At 56.0% G+C, this 21,889-nt stretch overlaps 1 protein-coding gene across 1 annotated transcript; it reads right to left on the bottom strand.

Moving 5' to 3' along the window:
• Positions 1-366: 366 nt before the first annotated feature.
• On the bottom strand, positions 367-6,457 carry GPR37L1 (G protein-coupled receptor 37 like 1). Its single transcript, XM_075054932.1, has 2 exons — positions 5,651-6,457; positions 367-1,657 (listed from the first exon to the last, which is right to left on the bottom strand). Exons 1-2 carry the CDS (start codon positions 6,341-6,343, stop codon positions 845-847), a joined length of 1,506 nt encoding a protein of 501 aa, XP_074911033.1. The 5' UTR covers positions 6,344-6,457; the 3' UTR covers positions 367-844.
• Between the last annotated feature and the right edge of the window lie 15,432 nt (positions 6,458-21,889).

Below are 21,889 nucleotides of genomic sequence, written 5' to 3' on the forward strand. Positions count from 1 at the left end.
TTGCAGGCTGCAGAGCACCTCAGCCCCAGGGCTGAGCTGGCTGGGCTTGACTGGGGCCAGTTTGAGTCCTACAAACCACCCCAAGCCCAGTGCTTTGGAGGGGACCCTCACAGGGGCTGACTTGGCACCAGCTCGCTCTGCATTACCCCAGAGGGAGGGAGGCAGAGGGGCTGGGGGCCTTTCCCCATCTCCCTTAGGTGCCACCTGACCTGGCACAGCTGCTTTTGTGCCCTCATGCCCCCCCAGCTGCCCATGCCCACCCAAGAGCCCCCAGGTTTTAGGGAAGAGCCATCCAAGCCCCAAGTGCTCGCTCCCCAGGGCTCGCTTGGTGGTGCTGGACGGCTGCATGTGCAACATGCTCTAGGTTACTGGTTTATTGAGCTCGTACAAAGGCAGTGGCTTGGATCCAGTGGGATATAGTCACTGGGACCTTCTCCTACTGTGGAGGGGGCTGGCAGGAGGGGATGGGACAGGACGAGGGCAGTTTGTGTTTGCTATGTCCTCTGCAAGCCACCATGGAAACCCTCCATAGTTTCAGATGGGACCTTTCTGGCACAATTCCATCTCCAGGGCAGCAACCCCTCTGCGCCTGGCCAGGCAGCCAGGACAGGAGGGTGCTGATGTCCTTGCTGGCCTTTGGGCAGAGGCAAGAAGGCTGCCAATGTAGCCACGGGGCCTGGGGTTTGAAGCCCCACTTGCCCAACATGGGGTTTGAAGCCCATGGCACAGCCCCCTGAGCTGTCTCTTCTGCTTGCTCCACATCCAGACACAGGCACTAATGGCAAAACAATGTTTGGTCTTGGGAGAAGGTGGTGGAATGATCTCTACAGCTCCCCAGTGGCACTTAGCAAGGTGTGCCAAGGGCCAGGAGGGGTGGAGGGGACTCCCGAGGCTTGTCGAAGAAGATGGAGGAGGACATCTCTGTTTTGAGCTTGCTGTCAGCGCTGCCCTCGCTGGAGGCAGTGTCGGGGCTGCAGCCCTCACAGCAGCAGCAGCAGCAGTCCATGAAGGCCTGGCCCAGGGGTCTGCAGAGGCACAGGAGCAGGACGGGCGTTACCGAGCACTTGAAGAACAGGAAGAACTGGTTGATGAGGTTGAGCAGGTCCAAGGTCTGCTTGGACATATCAGGGGACATGTAGGCCACCACAATGTTGCAGACATTCTCAGGGGTGGTACAGAGCCCGTAGATGATGGTGAGCCCGATGATGGTGCAGTTCAAGTGACTCTCACACTGGGTGTGCTTGGTTCCTCGGCACTCGGTCTTCTTCTCCGTGCCACTGATCCTCCGGGTCACCAGCTGGCAGCTCACGGTGAAGAGGATGGGCAAGCAGAAGTAGCAACCAAAGTACCACCACATCCGAGCGTTTTGGTAGGTGAGCACCAGTGAGTAGACGGACTCGGGCAGGTTGGACGAGGGCTTCATGGTGCAATACTCTGTCATGACGCCGGACACAGGCGACGTGTCCTGTGCCAGCTGCCAGAGCAAGATCTCCGGCACTGACAGAGTCATGGAGCCCACCCAGATGACAGCCAGCTTGGCGATGATGGACTGGCACTGCTCGATGGGCCGGGCACTGACCTGGGGGCTGGTGGCCGCGTGGAACCTGTCGATGCCCAGGGCACAGAGGCTGAAGGTGGTGACTCCCAGCGATGATACCTGGCGAGGAGGGAGGCAGAACAAGTGGGCCTTGCTGGAGGGACATCATGGGGGCCTTGACTTTACCAGGCTGGTGGCAAACCCCTGAGTACCCAAGACCACAGCTGGAGCCCCTTCCTCCAAGGTTGTAGAGGTCACAGCCTACGGCTGCATCCCAGGGTTAGAGCCACTTTTCTGTGACTCCTGAAAGGGCAGTGGATAAAAATGTCCCTTGACCCATTTGTCCCTGCCCAGCTCCCTTTTCTGCAGAAGGGAGAAGCTTTGCAGGATATCTGTCTGTCTGTCCAGCCAGGGTAGGAATAGCAGGATTGTCCCTCAGGCTCTTCCTCTATTCTGGATGGCTCTTGGGGAGGAAAAGCAGGGACCGTCACACCCACCAGCACCTTCCCAGGGTCCCCAAGGGCCCCCCAAGCTGCCCCAGGCTGGCTTGTCCCTGTCCTGTTCTGCAGAGCTGCTGCCTGCTTCCCAGACAGGCCAAACGAGTTGAAGGTGCCATTGTCACAAATCAGCTTGGGGCAATTTCCGCTGCATTGAGAATGGCAGGAAAAACATCCCATTTGCCAAAGGGAAGAGGCCAAAGGAGGCGAGGAATCGTGGTGGCTCTGGGAGGGCTGGCAAGGCACTGAGGCTCACAATCAGCATTCAAGGTCCCAGCCCCAGAGCTGCAGCTTTGCTCAGAGCCAAGTCCCACAGCCCTTGCACAGGAGAATGGCAAAGTCACATGCTGGTGCCCCCAGCCCTGTGGCCATTCCTGGCCTCACGAAGCCATCAAACGTCACCCTGTGCCGAAGGACCTTCCCAGCACTCAGAAAACCTCCCAGGGCTCTGCATGATGCCTGGGTAGCGGCCCAAAACAGGTCTGGCACTGCCCCCTCCCCACCACCCCAGCCTCTTCAGCGGTCCCGGGTTGGCCCCTTCAGCAGCTCATGACCAGCACTGATGCCAAGCACCCAGCACCACCATTCAGTTATTTGCAACAGCAGCCCCCCAGACACAGCATTAGAGCACTAGCCCAGCATCACCATCCTGCACATAGCCCCACTGCCCAACAACGCTGCTCAAGTCCCAGCTCCTCTGCCCAATGCCCAGAGCCACCCTGAGCATCCAGCACCCTTGCTCTGCCCCACAACCAGCACCCAGCACACTTGCCCAGCTCTCTGGCTGGCACCTGCAGCGCTCCCAGCGCTGCTGTGCTGCTGCCTCTCCTCTTCCCCTACAACCTGCCACAGGCTCTTCTGTCTCTCCTCGTTCCCCTTAGTCCTGGCATGTAATTCAGGCATGGCAGAGCATCCTTCCCCAGTGCCCTGGCAGGCGTGCAGCTGGTGCCACTGGTCACCCCAGGCACATTGCCTGTCACCAGGATTCCATGTAGCTAGCTCTGCTCCAAAAACCTGGCTTTGTGCCCCCCCACAGGGCACTTGAGAAGCCACAAAGAGGAGGACAGATTTGCTCCATCCAGCAGTCTGAAACACTTGCACAGTCCCATACAGAAAGACTGGACATTTAACTACTGGACTGCAGACTGATTCCCCTCTTGTGGCTGACTCTTTGCTGGGGACTTAGCTCGGGCCTGGCCATGTCCTCCCACCCAGCCTGAAGGGTGCCTGGTGCTGGGTCCCAGGTGAACAGAGAAGCCCTGAAGCTCCTTTCTGCCTTTGCTTTGGGGCCCGGAGGCAGGAGGGCAAGGCAGGATCAGCAGCTGGGGTGGCAGAGCGGCAGTAGCCTCCTGGGTGGACCATCCTGCCTTCCCAGGGCTGTGCCATGCCCACCCTTCAGCAGCCCCAACATCCCACCACCCTTCCTGCCTCCTTCGGGGACCAAGCTGTCCCACGGTCACCCTGGTGCTGCCAAATCACTGTACCTGGAAGTGCTACCCACGGGGATCTCCCACAGGGACGTGGCCAGGGAGCCCATGAGCAACTCAGAGACAAGCTGTGGCAGTAACTCCTCAGGCAGGGGTCTGGTTTGGGGACACCACTCTTTTCTTCCCATCCCTACCTGGGGTGCTGAGTCTGCCTGCCTGGGCAAATGTGGGTCCATACTCCTGCCCCTCTCTGAGTCCTCCTTCCACCTGGCTGCAACATCAGGGGCCTGAGGCGGAGGATAGGGATGGGGCAAACATTTCATTTAGTAAGAGGCTGGGGTGGGAAACCTGCAGAAATGAGCAGCTCCTGCTTCCTGAGCTGGGGAGACAGTGCGGAGAGGTGGGGGCCGCACACGTCCTCTAGCAAACACCACATTGTCACTCTGGGCTGTAACTTGCAGGTTTAGGGCTGTGCCTGGCAGGATACCCAGGGTATGGGTCCATCACCCCAGACCTGCGCCCAAAGGACCCAGTGGCATTGCCGGGGTCCCCTGCTAGGAGTCTGCACAGCCAAGCCATATGTGAATGTCCAGGGACTCCTGTGCCCCTGCAAACCCTCTGCAAAGGCACTGACACTGGGGAGCTGACTGTCACTGTGCCCGCGCAGCATGGAGCAGCAGGACAGAGCAGGACAACTGGTGGCAGCACTGGCCTCAGACCTGCTCACCTCGCAGCCCTGGCAGTGGGGGTCGTGCCAGCCCATGCAGGCCGATGTCTACTCCCCTAGTCCATGCTGGAGTCACCCTAACCTGTAGCTGCTGTTGGGTGAAGCAGGAGAGGATAATCCAGCCACCCTGGGAGCAGGATGAAGCCAGGTCCTGCACCTGAGAGCACTGTGGGTCCCACTCTCCAGCAGAAGCTGGACCAGGGAGGGTGATGTTGGGGAGGGGATTGTGATGGGACACATCAATGCCTCGGGGCCATTTCTTTGCCTGTAATAACCAAGCTCCTTGTGGCCACGAGCTTTCCCTGTCTGAGTGCCAAGGCCTGCTCTCTGCCCCCTCCAGCTGTTATTTCTCTGAGCAGGCTTGAGTCCTGGTGATGGGCACAGACAGGTCTGGTGATGACAGAAGGCTAGGTCTCAACTCGGCATGGTGACAGCCCTGGGAGGGCAGGGCTGCCCTGGACATGGATGCCAAGGGGTGTCAGTGCTCCCATACAACCTGATCAGGTTTGGGCAGAGGGAGGGCAGCAGTCCTTGGCCCTCCAGCACAAGCCCTGGCCTCAGCTTGCAGCTGGTTTCCATATGTTGTGACCACTGTCAGTGGGACAGGCAGATTTTGAACCCCATCTGGCCTGACCAAGCCTGAGAGGGTCTCCAAGGACCTGACACTGTCTCTGATCTGGTTCAACCTTGTGTTTGCACCCTTCTTCAATAAACTGGGCTTTGGAGCCCCAGAAAACATGCACAGGCAGGCTGGGTCTGTCTGTTGTACATGGGCACGGAGGGGAGCAGCCTGATTCCAGACATCCCTGCAGGATGGAGATGCCCCACAGCGAGGGTTTGTTTTCAGTGCAAGAGCAGGACCATGCAAAATCGTGCCATCTGGGGCATTTTTTCTCATTCTGCCTTCCCCTGTCACCACAGTCCCTGTAGCCTTCTCAGTGGGTCCCCAGCTCACCCTGAATGTGGCCAACCCATCACATGTGAGGCTTGACAAGCAAAGATCTCAGGTTCCCAAACCTAATTCCCAGGGTCTCCCACCCCAGCAGTGCTCAGCACTGCCCCACCTGCAGCCCCCTGCCCTGGGGCCATCAGCAGCAGCCCACCATGGCCATTGCTGGGCCAGCACACTGTGGGGGGTGTCAGGCTGGGACAGGGACAGACAGACAGAGGGACCCCACTGACAGAAGTCCCTGTGCTGGCTGGACAAAGGAGGGTTTCACGGGCTCTTCCCAGCCTTGGCAGCATTGGTGCTGGCTGCAGAGCCTGAGGAATGGCCCGGAGAAGAGGCAAAGGGAAGGTCAATATTGGGACCCTCCCTCGCTTCCTTGCTGTCCCCCATGATGGGGATCTCTGGGGCACACAGCCCTTGCACCAGGCCATGAGCAGCATGGACTACCCTCAAAGCAAGAGGCAGAGAAGAGCCGAGTCCTTGAGCCCTCCAGGGCCCTGTGCAGCCCCTTACCTCCATGAAGGGCACAATGCGACAGGACACATCCCCCAGCAGCCTCTTCTTGGTGATCTCGTTGAAGATGACCACAGGCAGGCAGAAGAAGAGGATGAGGAAGTCCCAGAAAGACAGGCTGGCCAGGATGGAGTTCCAGGCGCTCTTCATGTAGTAGTTGTGCCATACGATGCACATCACGGAGAGGTTTCCAATGATGCCCACTGCGAAGACGATGAGGGACAGGAACATCACGGCATAGGCGCTGTAGGAGTTCTCTGTCACCGGGTACAAAGGGTTCTGGATTTGCAACCGCTTGTCGGACACGGTAGTGAGGTTGGCTCGAGGCTCTGCCCCCTCCCCGTCTGTGGGGACCCCTTGTTGCTGCTCAGATGGGTCCGTGCTGGATGGCAGCAGGGCCTTAGTTGGGTGCAGGCTGGCAGAGTTGAGGGGCCGCGGGAACTCCACCCGCACCCCCGGCACGTACTGCTGCACCAACTTGGAATCCTCCTCTGTCCCCCGGCGCAGTCTCTCCTTCATCACCTGGACCTCTAGATCGTCCTGGGAAATCGTCGGCAGAATCTTACCTTCGTCCACACCCTGGCCATGGTGGGTGCTGCCTTCCCCAGGCTGCCCAGCCCTGCCTTGTATCGCTGCAGCCCCTGGAGCCAGCAGCATCAGCAGCAGGAGAACAAGTGGTGGCGGCGAAGGCATGGTCCCCTCCGCACCCTCCGGAGCAAGCGTGTGGCTGGAGACAGAGCAGCCCCGAGCACAGGGACCCCGGGGCTGCGGGCAGCGAGGGAGCCGTCCGGAGGAGCAGCCGGTCTGTCCGGCTCTGGCCGCTGCTCTGGGCTCTCCGGAGAGCTCTGGGCAGAATAAAAGCCGCGGTGGGGAGCGGCAGAGCCAGGCCCTCTGCTGGTCACCCACCCGCACCCGGGGAGGCTGCCAAGCTCTGCGGAGATGCGCCAGCGCCCAAGCTGGGCAGCTCGGCATCCCCCAACATCCCCCAACATCCCTCCAGCATCCCCCAACATCCCCCCAGCATCCCCCAACATCCAACATCTCCCCAACATCCCCCCAACATCCCCCAACATCCAACATCTCCCCAGCATCCCCCAACATCTCACCAGTATCCCCCCCAAAGTAAGCCAGACGAAGGATGCCCACGGCTTGGCACTGGGGATGGGTTGCTCAGCTCAGCTTTTCCCACTCAAGATCTCCCACCCCCTGCCCCCAAGCAGGCGGCACTAAGGATGCCCAAGGTCTGACACTGGGCACAATGTGGCATGTCCCCTGCACACTCAGCCTGGACTCAGGACACCCTCGAACAGCCAGGCCACCTCCCCAGGGCTGGAGGGGTGATAGGGCTGCCCTTGGCAGGAGAGCAAGAGGAAAGACTGGCTGGCCTCAGGTGATGCTCCTTGCCGCATTGGGGTGTCAGATCTGCTGGCCCAGTTCTCCCAGGGTTTGTTGCTGCTTTTGCTACTGTGGGACAGGGGTTTGAACAGAACTGAGGTCCCTGATCCCCTGTACTTATTTGTCCCCATACCCATCATCTCTCCCCCCACACTCATCATCTTTCCCCACTTCCATCGCTTCTCCCCATACCCACAACCTCTCCTCTGTCCTAGACTCCTGCTCCCCTACCTGTTATCTCTCCCTGCACTGTCAACTCGTCCCCATGACTGAGGGACCAGGGTCCCCTCTGGGCACACGCCCTGTGGCATGGAGACAGCTCATGGGGATGCATGCCAGGCTTGAAGCAGCAGGGCTACCCCAGACCTGGGGAGCTCAAGGAGTGTGTCCCTCTTCTGCATGGGGCAGTGGCAGGGGCTGGGATGTCTCACCCCACTGCAGTCAGCAAACACCAGCTTCCCCCTAGCTGGGACCCCACTGCTGTCTCCATCTGGCACTGTGCCTGCTCTTCCCTGAGCCAGGACAGCCTCTGGGCTGACATCCCAGAGCACTGAGGGGGACGTGGGCCTCTTGCTGCATCACTGGGAGCTGGGAGAGCCAATGCCACTGGAGCCAGGGCAGGGAAACTGAGTCCCAGAGCTCAGAGGTTGCCCCTTCCAGGTGAGCATGTGACCACAGCTAGCAGGACATGTGCTGGCATGGATGTCAGCAGTAGGATTCTCCTGTTCTACTCAAAATCACATTGTGCTGCTAGCCATTGTCAGCCACTGCAGCTGGACTGCTGGAGACTCCTGTTGCCCCATGTCCCTCCAGGGCGGGTCAGGAGGAGTCTGTGCTCCCAAACCATTTGGCTCAGCCAAGTGCAAGCTTTTCATCCCTCCTGCGCTGGAGCCATTCCTCCATTGTGTGTGACAATGCTGATCAGCAAAGGCCATAGAAATCGGAGGCACACCTGCAGTCTGGTGCTTTTGCTTGAAGTCCCAACCTCCTGCTGACAGCGCTTTGCCCAGGGCCCTGCAGGCAGGAGCTGTCAGCTGTGCCTGGTTGCTTTGCTTTCTCACACTGCTTCTCCTGCAGCCAGGTGCTGGTCTTTGACTCTCGATAATGCTATGATTTTTGAGCATCAGTTGGATATTTCTAACAGGGAAAGGAGGGTTTCAGCTCTTGCTGGGTTCTACAGGAGCAGACAGTGGTAATGTCTGAGGTGTGTCCTGGGTGCAGAGGGACCGGCTGGCCTGATGCTAGTAGAGCCTGCCTACTACAGAGGAAGAATGGCTCAGCCTGAGCTCAGTGATAGTCCGAGCATCACGCCAGACTGCCGTGGGCTGCCAATTGCTTCAGGTGCTCTGTCTGCAAGGACAGAAGGGAATCTATGAAAGATTGGGGGACCAATCCCAGGTTTCATGACTGCTCTGGCCTTGGCCCACCACCCCATACCTAAAATGAGCCAAGTGTTCTCCTCAGTGGAGAACAAACCCCTGAAAGAGTTGAACTGTGTCCGGTTTGCATAGGGGCACAGTGCTGTGCCCAGATGCGGGGATGCCAGCAGAGCCAGGGCATGGGCAACCTGGCCAGCCAAGCACTGCCAGCATTTTAATTAAGTATGGTTAACTGAAGGACGGATAACATGAACTTACTCCTCAGTGAACTCCCAGCGCTGATCCCAGCTCCGTCTGCAAAGACCAGGTAGGAGAGATGGTGGCATCAGTCCCCACATGAGGCTCAGGGAGTGATGCCATTGCACCTTGGCAAGGCTTGGAGGAAAACCACACTGCCCGGTGACAGAGCTGAGCGAGGAACGAACAGAGGCAAAGCAGGGCTTGGGGTGGGAGCACAGAGAAGGAAGATGAGGTCTTTCCTCAGTGGCCACATCAGCACGGAGGAGGGAGCCCTCGGTGCTCTCCTTGCCTGCCAGGAGGGACACGGCTCCTGGCAGGGTGCTGGCATCCAGCATCCTCGCGGCCCCGGTGCAAGGCAGCCAGGTGTTTTCCTGCAAGGAGAGAGAGCTATTTTTAGTTTCATTTCATGGCCGTTGCACAACGGCCGGGTGTGTCATGGAGCTGCCTGAAGACAACAGCAGAGTTCACTGGAGCAAGGTGACACTTCGGTGGCACGGGAGCGACCTCGGGCGGGCTCTCTCACCCAGGGAATCGCTGTCCAAACAGCCTCTGCGGGATGCTCCTCTTCCTTCCCTCTGTCTGCCCAGGGGCTCCCAGCCAGCGTGGGTCCCTGGCTGTCCCCAAACTGGGGGGCAGACAGCAGCCCCGGAGGGTATTTGGGAACTGCACATTTATCTTCTCCAGCCCAAATTCACAGACAGGTTGAGACTGTTTCTCGGGAGATGAACGTTTTTCTGGGTTTTGCAGATGTCTCCTTGGAGGTACTTTATCAGAGTCTGAGGCTTCCACTGTGACCCAGAGAGGTTTCTTCCTAAATCTCCTCTTTCAGGTATTTCATTCAACCCTCCAAGTCTGCATAAAAATGACATCCCACCTAAGACCTGCATGTCCCCAGCCTGGGGCCCACAGGGAGAGCCCCCTCAGTAACACATTCAAAATCCAAGAAAAGGGGCAAAAGTCAGTGTTTCTGAGCCTGCATTGCACCACACCAAATGTCTTCCCCATTCTGTGGGGTTTTTTAAGCTGTTCTTTGGAGCAAGACAGCTCTGTTGCAGCCTAGGGCTGTTACAAAGCCACCCAGCAACTGCTTCACTTCCCATCCACCGTATCCATGTACCCACCATGGCTCTCCAGATGCTGGGGATGGTTCAGCAGGGACACAGGGGGACATGTGGGAGATGCTGTGTCGGATCCCATTGCTGGACTGTTTCTCCCTGGCCAGAGAGGATAGTGGGGGTACCACACCAAGACCTCAGGGTGTGTGAGTGGGCAGTGTCTGTGACAGCTGGGACCCCCCCATGTCAGTTGATGAATTTCTCTGACATCCTTCTTGCCCCCGCAGGATGCCCCAGTGTTCTACTCATGCTCCAGCACCATCCTCGTGAAGGAGCCCAGCAGAGTGAGCTGTGTCCAGTCCCAGTCTATATGACATTGTGCAATGGCCTTGTGATTTCTAGGGAGAAGAATAATTGCCCCATGCAATTTGCTCTAATCCAAGCACAGGGGCATAGCTGAGACGGAGGAAGCTTGAAAGTCTGGGCAGCAGTAAGGTAGCTGTGCCTGCATGCATAATGCCATGTGCTGAGATAGACAGTTGGATGGGTAGTCATCTGAGGGGACATGGGACTGTCTGTGTGTGGGATGAGGAGCATTTTGCTAGGAGGTGACAGCACCAGTGCTGCTGAGCTGAGTTTGCAGGCAGGCTGGGAGAGCAGCAGGGTGGCAGGGACGAGCTGCCCTGTTCCCCATGGCATGCACCACCCCAGGACCTGGCACTGAGGCTGTCTCCCATGACCTCTGGCAGCCCTGCTCCTCTCCGCATGGCCCCACTCCTGCTGCTCTGCATCTCCAGCTCGGCAGGTCTGTGCTCTGCTGAGCCATCATGTTACAGAGCATCCTCACAAAGGGCTCTGGGAGATGCCAGAGCCATCCATCTCATCCCCTCCTCTTGGCAGAAGTGTGTTCCTCATTAGACCCCAACAGTGAGTTTAAACCCAGCATAGCTCAGCAATTCCAGAGCCCTGCAAGTGCACGAGAGCCCCATATGACTACAAACAGCCTGAAGTGACGGAAGAGCGCACATGCTCAGACTCAATTTCACCCCTGATTTTTCTCCGTTGCTGAAAACAGGCTTTTTTTAAATCAGTATGAATGTCACAACCCCCCTGCCGAGGCTTCAGCCTGCCTTCTGGAGAGCTTTGATCAGCTCCTCAGGGCTACCACAAGCTACCTCTGACAGCGCATAGCAGAAGTGGATCTGTCCTGGCTACCTTGCAGACATGGTGGGGTGAGCTGCTCCAGACCCCCGCCACCCCCTGCCACTGCAGGTCCCCCTCACCCTGCGGCACCTTGCATGTCCCTTGTTGCTTGAGAGGCTCGGGGCCCAAATACCCAATGAGAGGAGGAAAACAACTTCCTTTTGTTTCCACCAAACAGTCTGGGCTGTGCGGGATCAAAGCAATAACAGGGCTGGTACACACCTGTTTGCCCTGTGCTGTTAGAGTGATCTGTGTGGTTCCTTGGAAAGGGGGGAGAGAGCAGGGAGGGGACACAGTAAACAGTAGATGGCTGGTGCAGGCAAACCCAGTGCTCAGGCAGCTGCTGCTCTAAAGGCAGAGCTGTGTGAAGTGGGCACTGGCGAGGAGCTTCCCACCACTGCTATGACCCACCACCACTGCTGTGACCCCTCCTCCTGAATGAAGATGCTCCCACGGGATTTTCATCCCACTGGTGGCTGAGACCAGCCCAGCATCTGTGCCCACCCCAGCATCTGTGTCTCAAAATTAACTCCCGGTGTGCTGGGCTGAGCCTGCCTCACTCAGCACTTCATGGTGGAGTTTGGAGTTAGTGTCTCGATGGCACCGATCCTGCAAGCTACTGTCTCCTGCAGGGATGGTGTGCAATGGTTCAGCCCAGAAATTGGGGGTTTTGGGGGTGAAGAAGCCTGTGATGTTCGACCAGCTGTTCCCAGCACACCACAGTGCCAGCCAGCTGTACGCAGGAGCCATGAAAGTCTTTGGAGCCTGTGGTTCCCCTTCCCCTGCTCCTGCGCCTCCTCCCTGGAGCTCATGAAAAGCCTCTCCCGTCTGACCACAGCCACGTTGCACTGAGCTTGCCGCAGCTGGCACTGCTGGAGCAAACCCACACCCTGTGGCCTTCCCAGTCTCCTGTGGGATGCTGGCTCTGCTCCCTGTGGGCAGGTTTCCCAGTAGTCACTGGTTTAAAGCACGACATGAACACTCAACCCCATTTTGCAGTGGGGAAACCAAAATGACGGTGGGATTTTCCTTGAGCCACAGCAGGAGGCAAGTTCCCAGGGCTCCCTCGCAGGGGCCACCGCGGGGACGTCCAGGCTCTCCGTGGGTCACTGCCGCAGTGCCGGACGCAGCCTTGTCTGCAGGGAAGCGTTATCAGCTCATGTGAGCAGGGGCTGCATTCCTGTTTGCAATGGGGCGGTCACAATGTGTTCAGGGGAGGAACTGGGAACCCGAGGCAAGTTCTGCTTAGGGCAAAAGCAGTATTTTCCCATGGAATAAAAAGAGCGATGGTCTGGAAGCAGTGAGAGGCCACTTGGAGAGGGCCTGAGCTTGGAGCCCACTTGGTGATACACCCCCAAGTTCCCTGTAAATGCATGAAGACTCACAAATGTAAAAATGCAGCTTGAAGCAAAAACACCCGTCAGTTTAATGTAGAAAATAAATCATCTTCAAGTCTGTCACCTTCTTTTTTTTTTGGGGGTGGGGTGAGGCATCTGGTTTCTCTGTTTGCTTCAGTTCAGTCCCTCTGGCTCTAGTAAAAAACTTCTCCATTTCTTACTGCTTTGGGGTAAACCTCGTGCTCCCTTGCCGCTGTGTCCCCCTGCAATGGGTATCACACGCTGCAACTGGGAGCTTCAGAGCTGTACGGAGCTTGGGTTTGGGGTCACAGCTGCAGGACCATTGCAGCATCCCCTCTAAGTCCTGGGGGACGTCAGCTGGAGCACAGGTGAAAACCACCGTGCTGCAAGGTTGTGGGCTTGTCAGCCCCTGTTTCCTAGTACCACTTTCAGGGTGCTTCACATCCCTGACTGCTCTCGGTGAATCCCAACTCCTCCTGCAGCTGTGGAGGTTAAAAGCCAGCTGGCTGTAGAACACAGCTGGGGATCCAGATGAGCGGGAGAAAGGTCTGGGGGAGCTTTGAGGGCAGAGAGCCTATGCTGGGTGACTTGTGTCAGGGCTGCCATCCCCACATGTGTCGGTAGAGGGAGAGGCAGCTTGGGCGACCTGTGACTGCAACCCACCTGCCTGCCAAAACATGGGTGCTGGGGAAACATGAGTGGAAAATAACCCGCCTGCAGAAAGACAGATGCCGAGCAGTCCTGAGCGAGGCACAGCGCTGGCCTCCGTCCATGCTCTGCCTGAACCATTCAAGGGCTTAGAGCAAAAGTCAAGGTGATTTTTGTGCTTACCAGGAATATCATGGTTTGTCTCTCCCTGGAAAGCTATGCAGAGGGAGCTGACATGTGGGCACTCTGTGTTTGGGTATGCTGCTTGGGGCAATGGGCCCCCCTGTGCAGGGGCAATGGACCCCCACCCCCAAGGGCTGCTGGGCTTCAAGGCCGGCAGCAGGGTGGTCCAGCATCAGAGCCCCTGTGGGAGGGGGTCTGTGCCCAGCACTAGACACAGAAGGGCCAGGAGCTTTGTGAGAGGCTGTGGTGCATCCAGGGGGACCTCACGCTCAGGCAGCCCTGTCTGCAGGGGCTGCCTCCTCTAGGCAGCCTGGTAGGGCTGTGAAAACCTTTGGGGGGGAGGGGGATGGCCACAGGTTTGCAAGCTGCAGGTGTGCCATTCAGAGACCTCTACCGCACACCATATCCAGCAGACTGTCTCCTGAGTGGCCTCTCCCGGTCCCCCCACAACTTGCCTTCAAACCAGCCAGACAGCTTATCCTCACCATGCTGACCAGATACTGCCCTTTCTGCATCCATGGGCAGCACCTGGCCACAGCGGCCAGGGCCTGATGCTATGAGGTGCTGAGGACCCCCAGAAACATCCATCCATGCCAGCATCTGCCATCAGACACTGCAGAGCTGGTGCCACTGCTCACCCCTTCCTGCAGGGTGAGGTATCAGTGCCTGGGGCTGGCACCAGGGTGGGCAGCAAGGACTGCCTGGGCACCAACCCCACCGATGGCCAGGGATGGCTGGGAACCTGCCTGGGGATGGCTGGGAACTGTGGCACCCTGCCCTCCCTGGGGGACATGCTGGGGGGGCTTGCTGGCAGGGGCGGTTTGCCTGCTTGTTGTGCACTGAGCCCGCAGTGCGTGGGTGCTGGGGGCAGGGTCCAGACCCCTTGTCTTTGCCCCCTCTGGCTGCCCACAGCCCAGGCAGCGCTGCTGTCGCCCCACAGAGAGGGACTGGTCTCCAGCCCACCGGTGAAGAGCAGGACATAGCAGTGACATTTGGCATCTGCCGCGGGTGCCCCACCCTGGGTGGGGACGAAGGTCACTGTGCAGAAAGTTCAGCTCCTTACTGACGGAAAAGAAGGGGAAATTCCCTGCTCTGTGTACATGCAAATGAGGGCTGGGGCTGGGGACCCTGTGCTTAAGCCCCCTCCAAGTGCCCTCCCTTCTCCGAGCCCCAGCAGGGCTGGGGGCTCTCCGTGCTGCCCCCACCCAGGCCACCATCACGGCAGATCAGCCCCCCTGAAACCTGTCCTCCACCCTGAGATGTCCTGGTCACAGGACACAGCTGTGTCCCTAGGGCAGCTCTCACTGCCCACAGCCTGTCCATACATCTCCGTGGGCTGTGCCAATGCCCTGCCAGACAGACACCACGTCCTGATGGACCCACTCTCTGGAGCCAGAAGAGCCTTTGCTGGAGCCACATACAGGCAGGGCCACACCAAGACCCCAGGGACCAGGTATGTCCCGTGGAGCTGGTCATGTCCTCATTGCTATGGCCAAGGAAGTTGGGGAGAAGATTGTGCCAGCATCCTCAGAGGTAGGAGCTTGTGGGAGAAGACCGGCATCTGTCTGTGCTCTGCCATGCAGAATTGGTACCTGTGCCCACTGCAGAGCACTGGGCACTGTCTTGCTGGGATTGTGCTGATGCTGTGTGGCCAGGTCTGGCCTGACAATTGGGTGGGCAGGACACCTCTGAGGTCCCAGAGATGCAGATGATCAGTACCACATGCTCTGAAGGTATCTACAGACCAGGCTCAGGAGAGGGCAGAGTACAGGAAGGAATTTCCTAAGCCTTTGCCTTAGAACTCCTATTTGCCAGGGCTGTGGTACTGCCTGCGATGCTTGGAGGGTGATGGATGATGCAGGGAGGGAAAAACCTCCCTACCAAGCTTGTTATCCTGCAGACTCCCTGCATCTTGGGATGCTCATGTTATAGACATGAGGACACAGCCGTGGGTGGGTTAGATGGGCTCCATCAATGTTGGAGCTGGTCTACCCCAATACCCACAGCATCAGCAAGGCCAGCCACAAGCACAGAGGTGTAAGCGGGATTTCTGAGGCTGCTGGCACCGTCCATCCCGGCTCCAAGCCTTGCCGCCTGCAGGTCAGAAGTCTCAGCTGTGGCTGTGGTAGCTGGCCAGCAACAGGGAGAAGTTGTCCTCTCCCCAGTGATGAAGAAAACTCCAGGCTCCCTGTGCAGTTTTCCCCACTCTCCTTGTGACTCAGTCCCACGCGGTATGTTGCTCAGCACTGAGACACTGACCCACACGGCTGCCAGCCAGCAGCCCACAAAGGGTTGGAGCTTCTCAACGCTGCAATAAGACAGAAGCTTTGCAAGAGATTCTCCCCTAGATTCAGGTCAGTAGCTCCAGCTTCACACTAAAGCCAGGGGCCCTGAGTCACCAGGTGACACAGCCATATCTCGCTGGTATCTCCCAGGTGTGGCAGCTCGACGGGTGACGTGCGGCCAGCTGGCTCATGAGCACCAAGGAGGTGGTGATGCAGCAGTAATTGCAGCCTGGTGCTGATGGCACTCGTGACTGTAGGTGGGGGAATCTTTCTGCCACTCACGGCTTTGGGCAATTGCTGAGGAGCTGGTAAGACAGACTGCTTGGCTGGCAGATGTCACAAGTCTGCCAGGATTTGGGCCATTGTCTCCTGGGAGAAGCTTTCCCCACCCTTTTGGGGCTCTCTGGGGCTCATGGCTGAGGCAGACTCCTCACCCCTCTGTCCCTGACAGCATGTGTGCAGGCATGGTCTGCTGCCTGTCACATCCTGAACATCCCCGCCTGCTCCACTGAGTCAGATGCACCACCTGGGAAAAGAGCTAGCCCCGCACCCCTGTGAGCAGCAGAGAGCTGGACTCCTTAAGGCCACAGCACCAGGCCATGGGATCCTGGAGCCCTCAGACTTGTGATACACAAAATGCAGCAGTGGGATGCTGCAAGCACATCCAGGATAGGGGGAGAAAGAGTCCTTGGGACATGCTTTTCTGTTGTTGCTGGGGAGCATTTACAGACCAGGTGGTTCCTTGATAGGTGCTGTACAGGCAGAGAGGGCACATTCAGGCTGAAGGGCAGTGTGCCACAGGCATGTTGCCCATGGGGATCCCAGCCACTGGTGCTGGGCAGCTTTAGGCCCATTGGCCTAAAGTAGATGTGCTGTTTCTTTTCCCTAAAACACCTGACATCTCCATCTCTAAACTTCAGAAGAATTACACACCATGGTCCACAGGAGAAAGACATTGGTGTTTTGTGTCACCAGTCACCTGGGCTGCAATTACCGCAGCACAGGAGAGGTGAAAAGCTGGACTACATGATGGAGAGCACAGGTCCAGGACTGGCCACAATCCCAGCACGCTCCTGGGGACTCTTCGTACTTGGGGCAGATGGTCCCTTGGTCCTACAAGTGTGTCTTAAGTCTGTTGTCCTAATCATGGCCATGCAGGTATGCTCAGTGGGGCAGGACAAGGTCCTGCCCAGCCTGGCAGGTCTCTCCCTCCTTGCTGGGCCACTCAGAAAATAAAACATTTTCTCTGATCTCATTGTATGGGAGCAATCCTGAGGCTGCCAGCAGATAGCAAAGGCAGAGGGGGTGAGAGAGAGAGTGGGATGCAAATGGCAATACCCCATGAGCATCATATGTGGCAAAGCACTGGAGGATTTCCAGCACCTCAGGACCTGACTTCCTTTTATCTGTGGGGTGCTGAGTGAGCACCCAAAGAAGGGAGAGGGAAGCGGAGAGCCAGCACTGAGCAGACCTGGCGGGGCATAGCCAGTTCCTGCCCTGCATGCCTGGGGTCCTGCAAGCTCATGGTTGTGGGCATAGAAAACCCATGAAATGTGGGAATATCTGGGGCCGCCTGCCGACTCCCAGCACTCGCTGCAGACTGGCAGATAAGCTACTGCAGGGAGGTATTTGAGCTAGCGCCGTGTCAGGCTCTGGGGCCGGTGGAGGGGCAGGCTGCCAGGTAGGTGGTAACGCTGCCAGATGGTGCAAGGACATTCCTGTCAGTGGAGAGTGGCTTCAACTGGTCAGACACTTGTGGGAAAGCTGCAAGTGAGGATGTCCTTTCCCTTTACAGGGGGCACATAGGGCTCTGTCTTCAGTGGGACAGGGCAGCAGCCGATTGTGCCAAGTGTGCTGGATTTAGAAATAACATGTTGAGGAAAGCAGTTGGAAGACTTTAATAAGACATTTTTCCAAAAGAAGCAAGGAGGGACATTGTTCAAATTACCTTTTAACCTAGAATTGCCCTTAAAAAGGTCTTAAACCCCCACCTGGTCAAACCAAACCTAACTTGAAGATTTTTTTTTTGCTACTTTGCTGGGCAGTCAACAAACCTTTGGACCAGATCTAGCCCTCTTAAATGTGCTGCTTTTTGTGCAGGGTGGCTTTCTTTAGCCTTGCAGTAACGCAGATGCTCCTTTATCAAATAGCAAGACAACTCAGATGGGTTTCAGTGGATCCCAGGTTGAACCAAAAACTGGTGAGCACAAAGCAAGGATCTTGGCTGGATCATAGTGTAGAGTGTAACCAAAATGATAAAATTGGCTGAAGTATGGATGGAAACATCCCAATGTGAAAGAACCCAAAAAACCACCAGGGATTATGCGAATGGCCTGTATCAATAACCAGTGGTGGAAGTGACCACAGGCAAACTGATAAACACTGAGAAATGCAGTGTTCATACCGACCCCAGGAGGCCAGCACTCTTGTAAAAGGAGGATGATGCCAGCAGATACCCTGTGTCTTCCTCCTATCCCAACATTTTGACAGATAGCAGCCAAAAAAGACACCCAAAATTAGGACAAACAGACAAAAAGTGGCAGCTCTGCCTGAGTCTCATGGAGGTTGAAGTGAGCAAGGTTTGGAGGTGAAAGATCCTGCAATAACTGTTGATGCCTGTCCAAAACCTGCCCCCAAAATAGCTCATCATTGCCAGTTGAGAGGATCCCATGCAGAGAGGACTTGACTTGGCACTCCTGTCCTCTGTGTCTCAGCCTGAAGACCTGTCATACCCCTTGTGCAAACACATCAGGGTGTGGGTGGCTGTGAGAGTGAGACCAGCAAGAAGTGTGAGAGACTGAATCAGTTTTGTTTAAAATAGAAATCCCCTGTCACCAAGGGCTGGCATGGAGTTTTGTTACATGCCTGGAAGTAAGTGATCGCTTCTCCTGCATTTCTGCTCTGATCTCCACCAGCCCAGTTTGATCAGTGCCACAGCCCTGGTTAGGTCAGTAGGTCATTGGAGACAATTCCTGCTTTGAGGTAGAGTTTCAGTCCCAAATGGTTCCTGGCACTTGGGGACAGGTCTGCTATTTCCACTGTCCAACATGGTTTTTCTATGTTGGCTTTCTTTGCCCATCTCATCTCCTTTGCCACTGGAAAAGATATCTCTGGTCCCTTAACCCAAACATAAATTTGGGCATCTCTTTCTATGAGTTTTGTTTAAATGGCTCTCTTTACTGAAATGGCTTTTCTCTTTTCCCTATCACCATTTTCTCACTTCTCTTCCTGTCCTTTATTTGAGGATGCTGAAGTTTTCTGACCTCAGCCTGGAGGATGGATGGACCCTTCTATACCCACTCCATGACTGAAAAGTGACAAGAAGCATTAACTTCTGGATGCCAGACACTCAGTGTTTCTGTGGTTTCCTTGGAGTCTGCTTTGGAGGGATGCTGAGCCTGGGACATCTAGGTAGGATCATGCCAACCAGCCACTGCAGGGGGACGAGGTCTCAGTAGCCATGTGCCCAGCCAGCCCAAGGTCAGCACAGTGGCACAACACTCTGAGGGTCCACAGGGCAGCAGCCTGGTGGCAGATAAACTCTGGGGGAGCTATGAGTGGGAAGAGCAGTGCCCAGATACAGAGGGGCAACCTTCTCCTCCTAGAGGAGCAAGGAGCCCTGCAAGATGCATCTACTGCAGCTCCAAGCCTGAGCCCATGATGGTATCCACTCTTCTCCCCCTTTCCCCAGTCCCAAACACCTTTCTGACCTTGGGTGGAAGAGTCCTGCCAACCTACTGTGCCAGGAGGAGGAGCTGAACCCTCCCGGATTGCTGGGCAGGCGTAGGTGGTATCTGCAAACCTGTGAGTCAGCTTGCAGGAATGCAGTTGGGAATGGGGTGGTCGGGGAAGGACAACAACCTGACCCACAGTGCCGGGGGATCCCTGAGTCTGTGGGTGATCTCTTTCCCTGCAGGGTGACATGGTCACAAGCCCTCATGCCCACACCCACACCTTGCTGTGAACACAGTCACCACCTCTGCTGGGGCAGTGGTACCCTTTGTGCAACCCCTTTCCCTACCAACCACAGTTCCCTGCATTGGGGGTGATACAGCAGGGGTATTCTCCTGGGTGAACCTGTCCAGCCACAGATGTGCTGGGTTTCAGAAGGGTTAGGGTGTTTGGCAGCACGGATCCTCTCTCAAGCATTATCCTCTTCTTGCAGTGTTGGAGACAGGATAAGGAGAACACTCCTGGGGTCTAGGATGCAGAAGCAATCCTGCCAGTCAGGGAGCAACCACGGCAGAGGTGGCTGCGCTGCCCTCAGGAGACACCCTCTCTGTGGACCTCCATGTGTCCAGGCAGGTTTGAGCACTGCACAGCACCAGCCATCGCCTTCTGCAGCACAATTTCCAGCTAGCAGCCGCTCTTTGCAGCTCTCCAGGACTTCACAAGGGCCCTGCCTTTATGGGACCCAACCTTACCCTCCAAGAGTGTGTCCCTAGCAGCTGCTGGAAGTAGCATCATCAGCCTGTCGAGCACATCTTCAACTCCTCAGCCCCCAAGCAACTGTGCTGGGCAAATGCATCTCAGTTCCAGGAATACACCTAGCCAAGTCACCAGGCGGTGTTGCAGAGACTGAATACACACAGATACCACTGGCATCTCAGCTCTCCCCCCCAACCTGGTTGTGGACCAGCCCTAGGAGAGCCCTCCAAGGCCATGCCAAAGGGGTGCAGGCTGGGGCTCGTGCGTCCACTTCAGCAGTATCTGGCCCCTGGGCCAGGCACACCATATGGTGTTGATGTAATAAAATTCCTTGGGGAAGGGGAGTTTTATTTTAAACCAGACTGACTCAGTCTCTCACATTGCCTCTCTCCCAGTTTCACTCATCCCCACACTCACGCACACAAGAGGTCTGACCAGGTTATACCAGTGTGCAGCACCAGGTGTGAGGGATGCTAGCAGATGGGTCTTCACTGTATCTCATGGGCTCCTCTTTATTGGCTACAGCAAACTGGTGATGACAGTTGTTTTTTTTATACCCTTTAGGAATCAACCATTTTCACAGCCACACCTTTAGCCTCTGATCCTTGCTCAGGTCACCCTCCAAGAGCCTCAGGCACGATTGTTGCCCTTTGTCTGGGCTTCCTTGTTGTGGGTGTCTTTACAGGTGCCATCATGGTGTTGGTGGAGGAGGAAGACGTAAGGGATGTGCTTGTGTCTTGTTGCCATCATCCTGCTATCAAAGCCCAAGTCTTCTGCTGGGGAGTCATCTACACCCAGGCCTTATCAAAGCAGAGCCATCTGGACTGATGCAAACACCAGATTCCTCAGCATCTGCCTGATGTTGATTGTGCCCCTTGTTATCAGTGCAGGCCATTCTCATAACTTCCTCTTGGGGTTTCTTCTGGTGTTTTCACACCCAGCCGTTCCCATACACGCTTTCTCCATCCTGGTCTTAGTATATCTGTTACATAGCTCTGCAAGCAGGACAACAAACCTAGTCCAAAATGTTATTCTGATGACCATAACGATGTCTTGGTCAGGAAAACCAGCAGCATAAAACCTACAGCAATAGCTATGTGCAAAAAGAGGGACATTATTAAATTTAAGAAACTAAGAAAATGAAGAAATTAAAAAAGTAAAAGTAGCAACCAAAAGAGTGATATGTTGGATGTTATGTAAATATGATACTGGAGGAACACAGTAAATGTACACTGTCTGTCCAAAGAGATTCTAGCCGTATTACAGCAAAAGTTTTTAAAAAGCAAGTATGGGAGCCTGTTGGAAGTAAAGTGATATCTTTGAATAAGCCATAGCCATGTCCAAACAAGGCAAACAGCAGATTGTAAAACTGGGCAAGTGAAATGTAAAGTAAGGTAAGTAAGGTGAGCCTTACTCACCACAGTAAGGTGAGCCAAAATTTTTTTTGAGGAACAACTTGCTAAAGGCATAACAACAAACTTTCAAACTTTTTTTTAAGTACACAAAAGATGGTTGCCTGCCAAACAGGCTGGAGTCAACAAACGATGGAGTACCACAGGAGCACTCACAGAAGATAAACTATAAAGAGAAGTGAGATGAATCCCTCACATTTTTGTTCCCTGCAGAGGCACCCAGGGGCTTCCCAGGCTGGACTCTTTCTTCACAGTGAAGAAGTTAGATGAGGTCCCTCAAATGAGGATGCCAGTAGAAGAAAATTTCAGAACATGTTAGTTTACATGAATGGAGAGAAAAAATGCCAGGACCTTCACCCGGAGAAATGTCTTCACACAGAGGTTTGGGGAAATCACTGGTGGTGCTGCTGACTAGCAGGGGATCCACAGCATGTGGTTCAGCAGTATGTTATGGGGAAGAGTCAGAGTGATTTTGGCAGTGAAATGGTCGCTAAAGGTTGAGGTCACCAGCTGAGTCTCATGGCGATCCTTTCTGGAGCCAGTGCTGCCGATGGCATTAAACGCTACAGAAAGACCTTACCATGACAAATCATTGCCAGTTAAGTCAGTACATGTCTCATAATGCCAAAGACAGAGCTTCTAAGGAAACCCCC

Source organism: Buteo buteo, chromosome 23 (assembly GCF_964188355.1).
Source record: "Buteo buteo chromosome 23, bButBut1.hap1.1, whole genome shotgun sequence".
Taxonomy (NCBI): Eukaryota; Metazoa; Chordata; class Aves; order Accipitriformes; family Accipitridae; genus Buteo; species Buteo buteo.

Bases quoted from the DNA above. Each gene is read 5' to 3' on its own strand.
- GPR37L1 (XM_075054932.1), bottom strand. From the start codon at position 6,343: ATGCCTTCGCCGCCACCACTTGTTCTCCTGCTGCTGATGCTGCTGGCT. The intron at 1,658-5,650 runs GTAAGGGGCTGC...CCTCCTCGCCAG, and splicing joins GCATTGTGCCCTTCATGGAG to GTATCATCGCTGGGAGTCAC.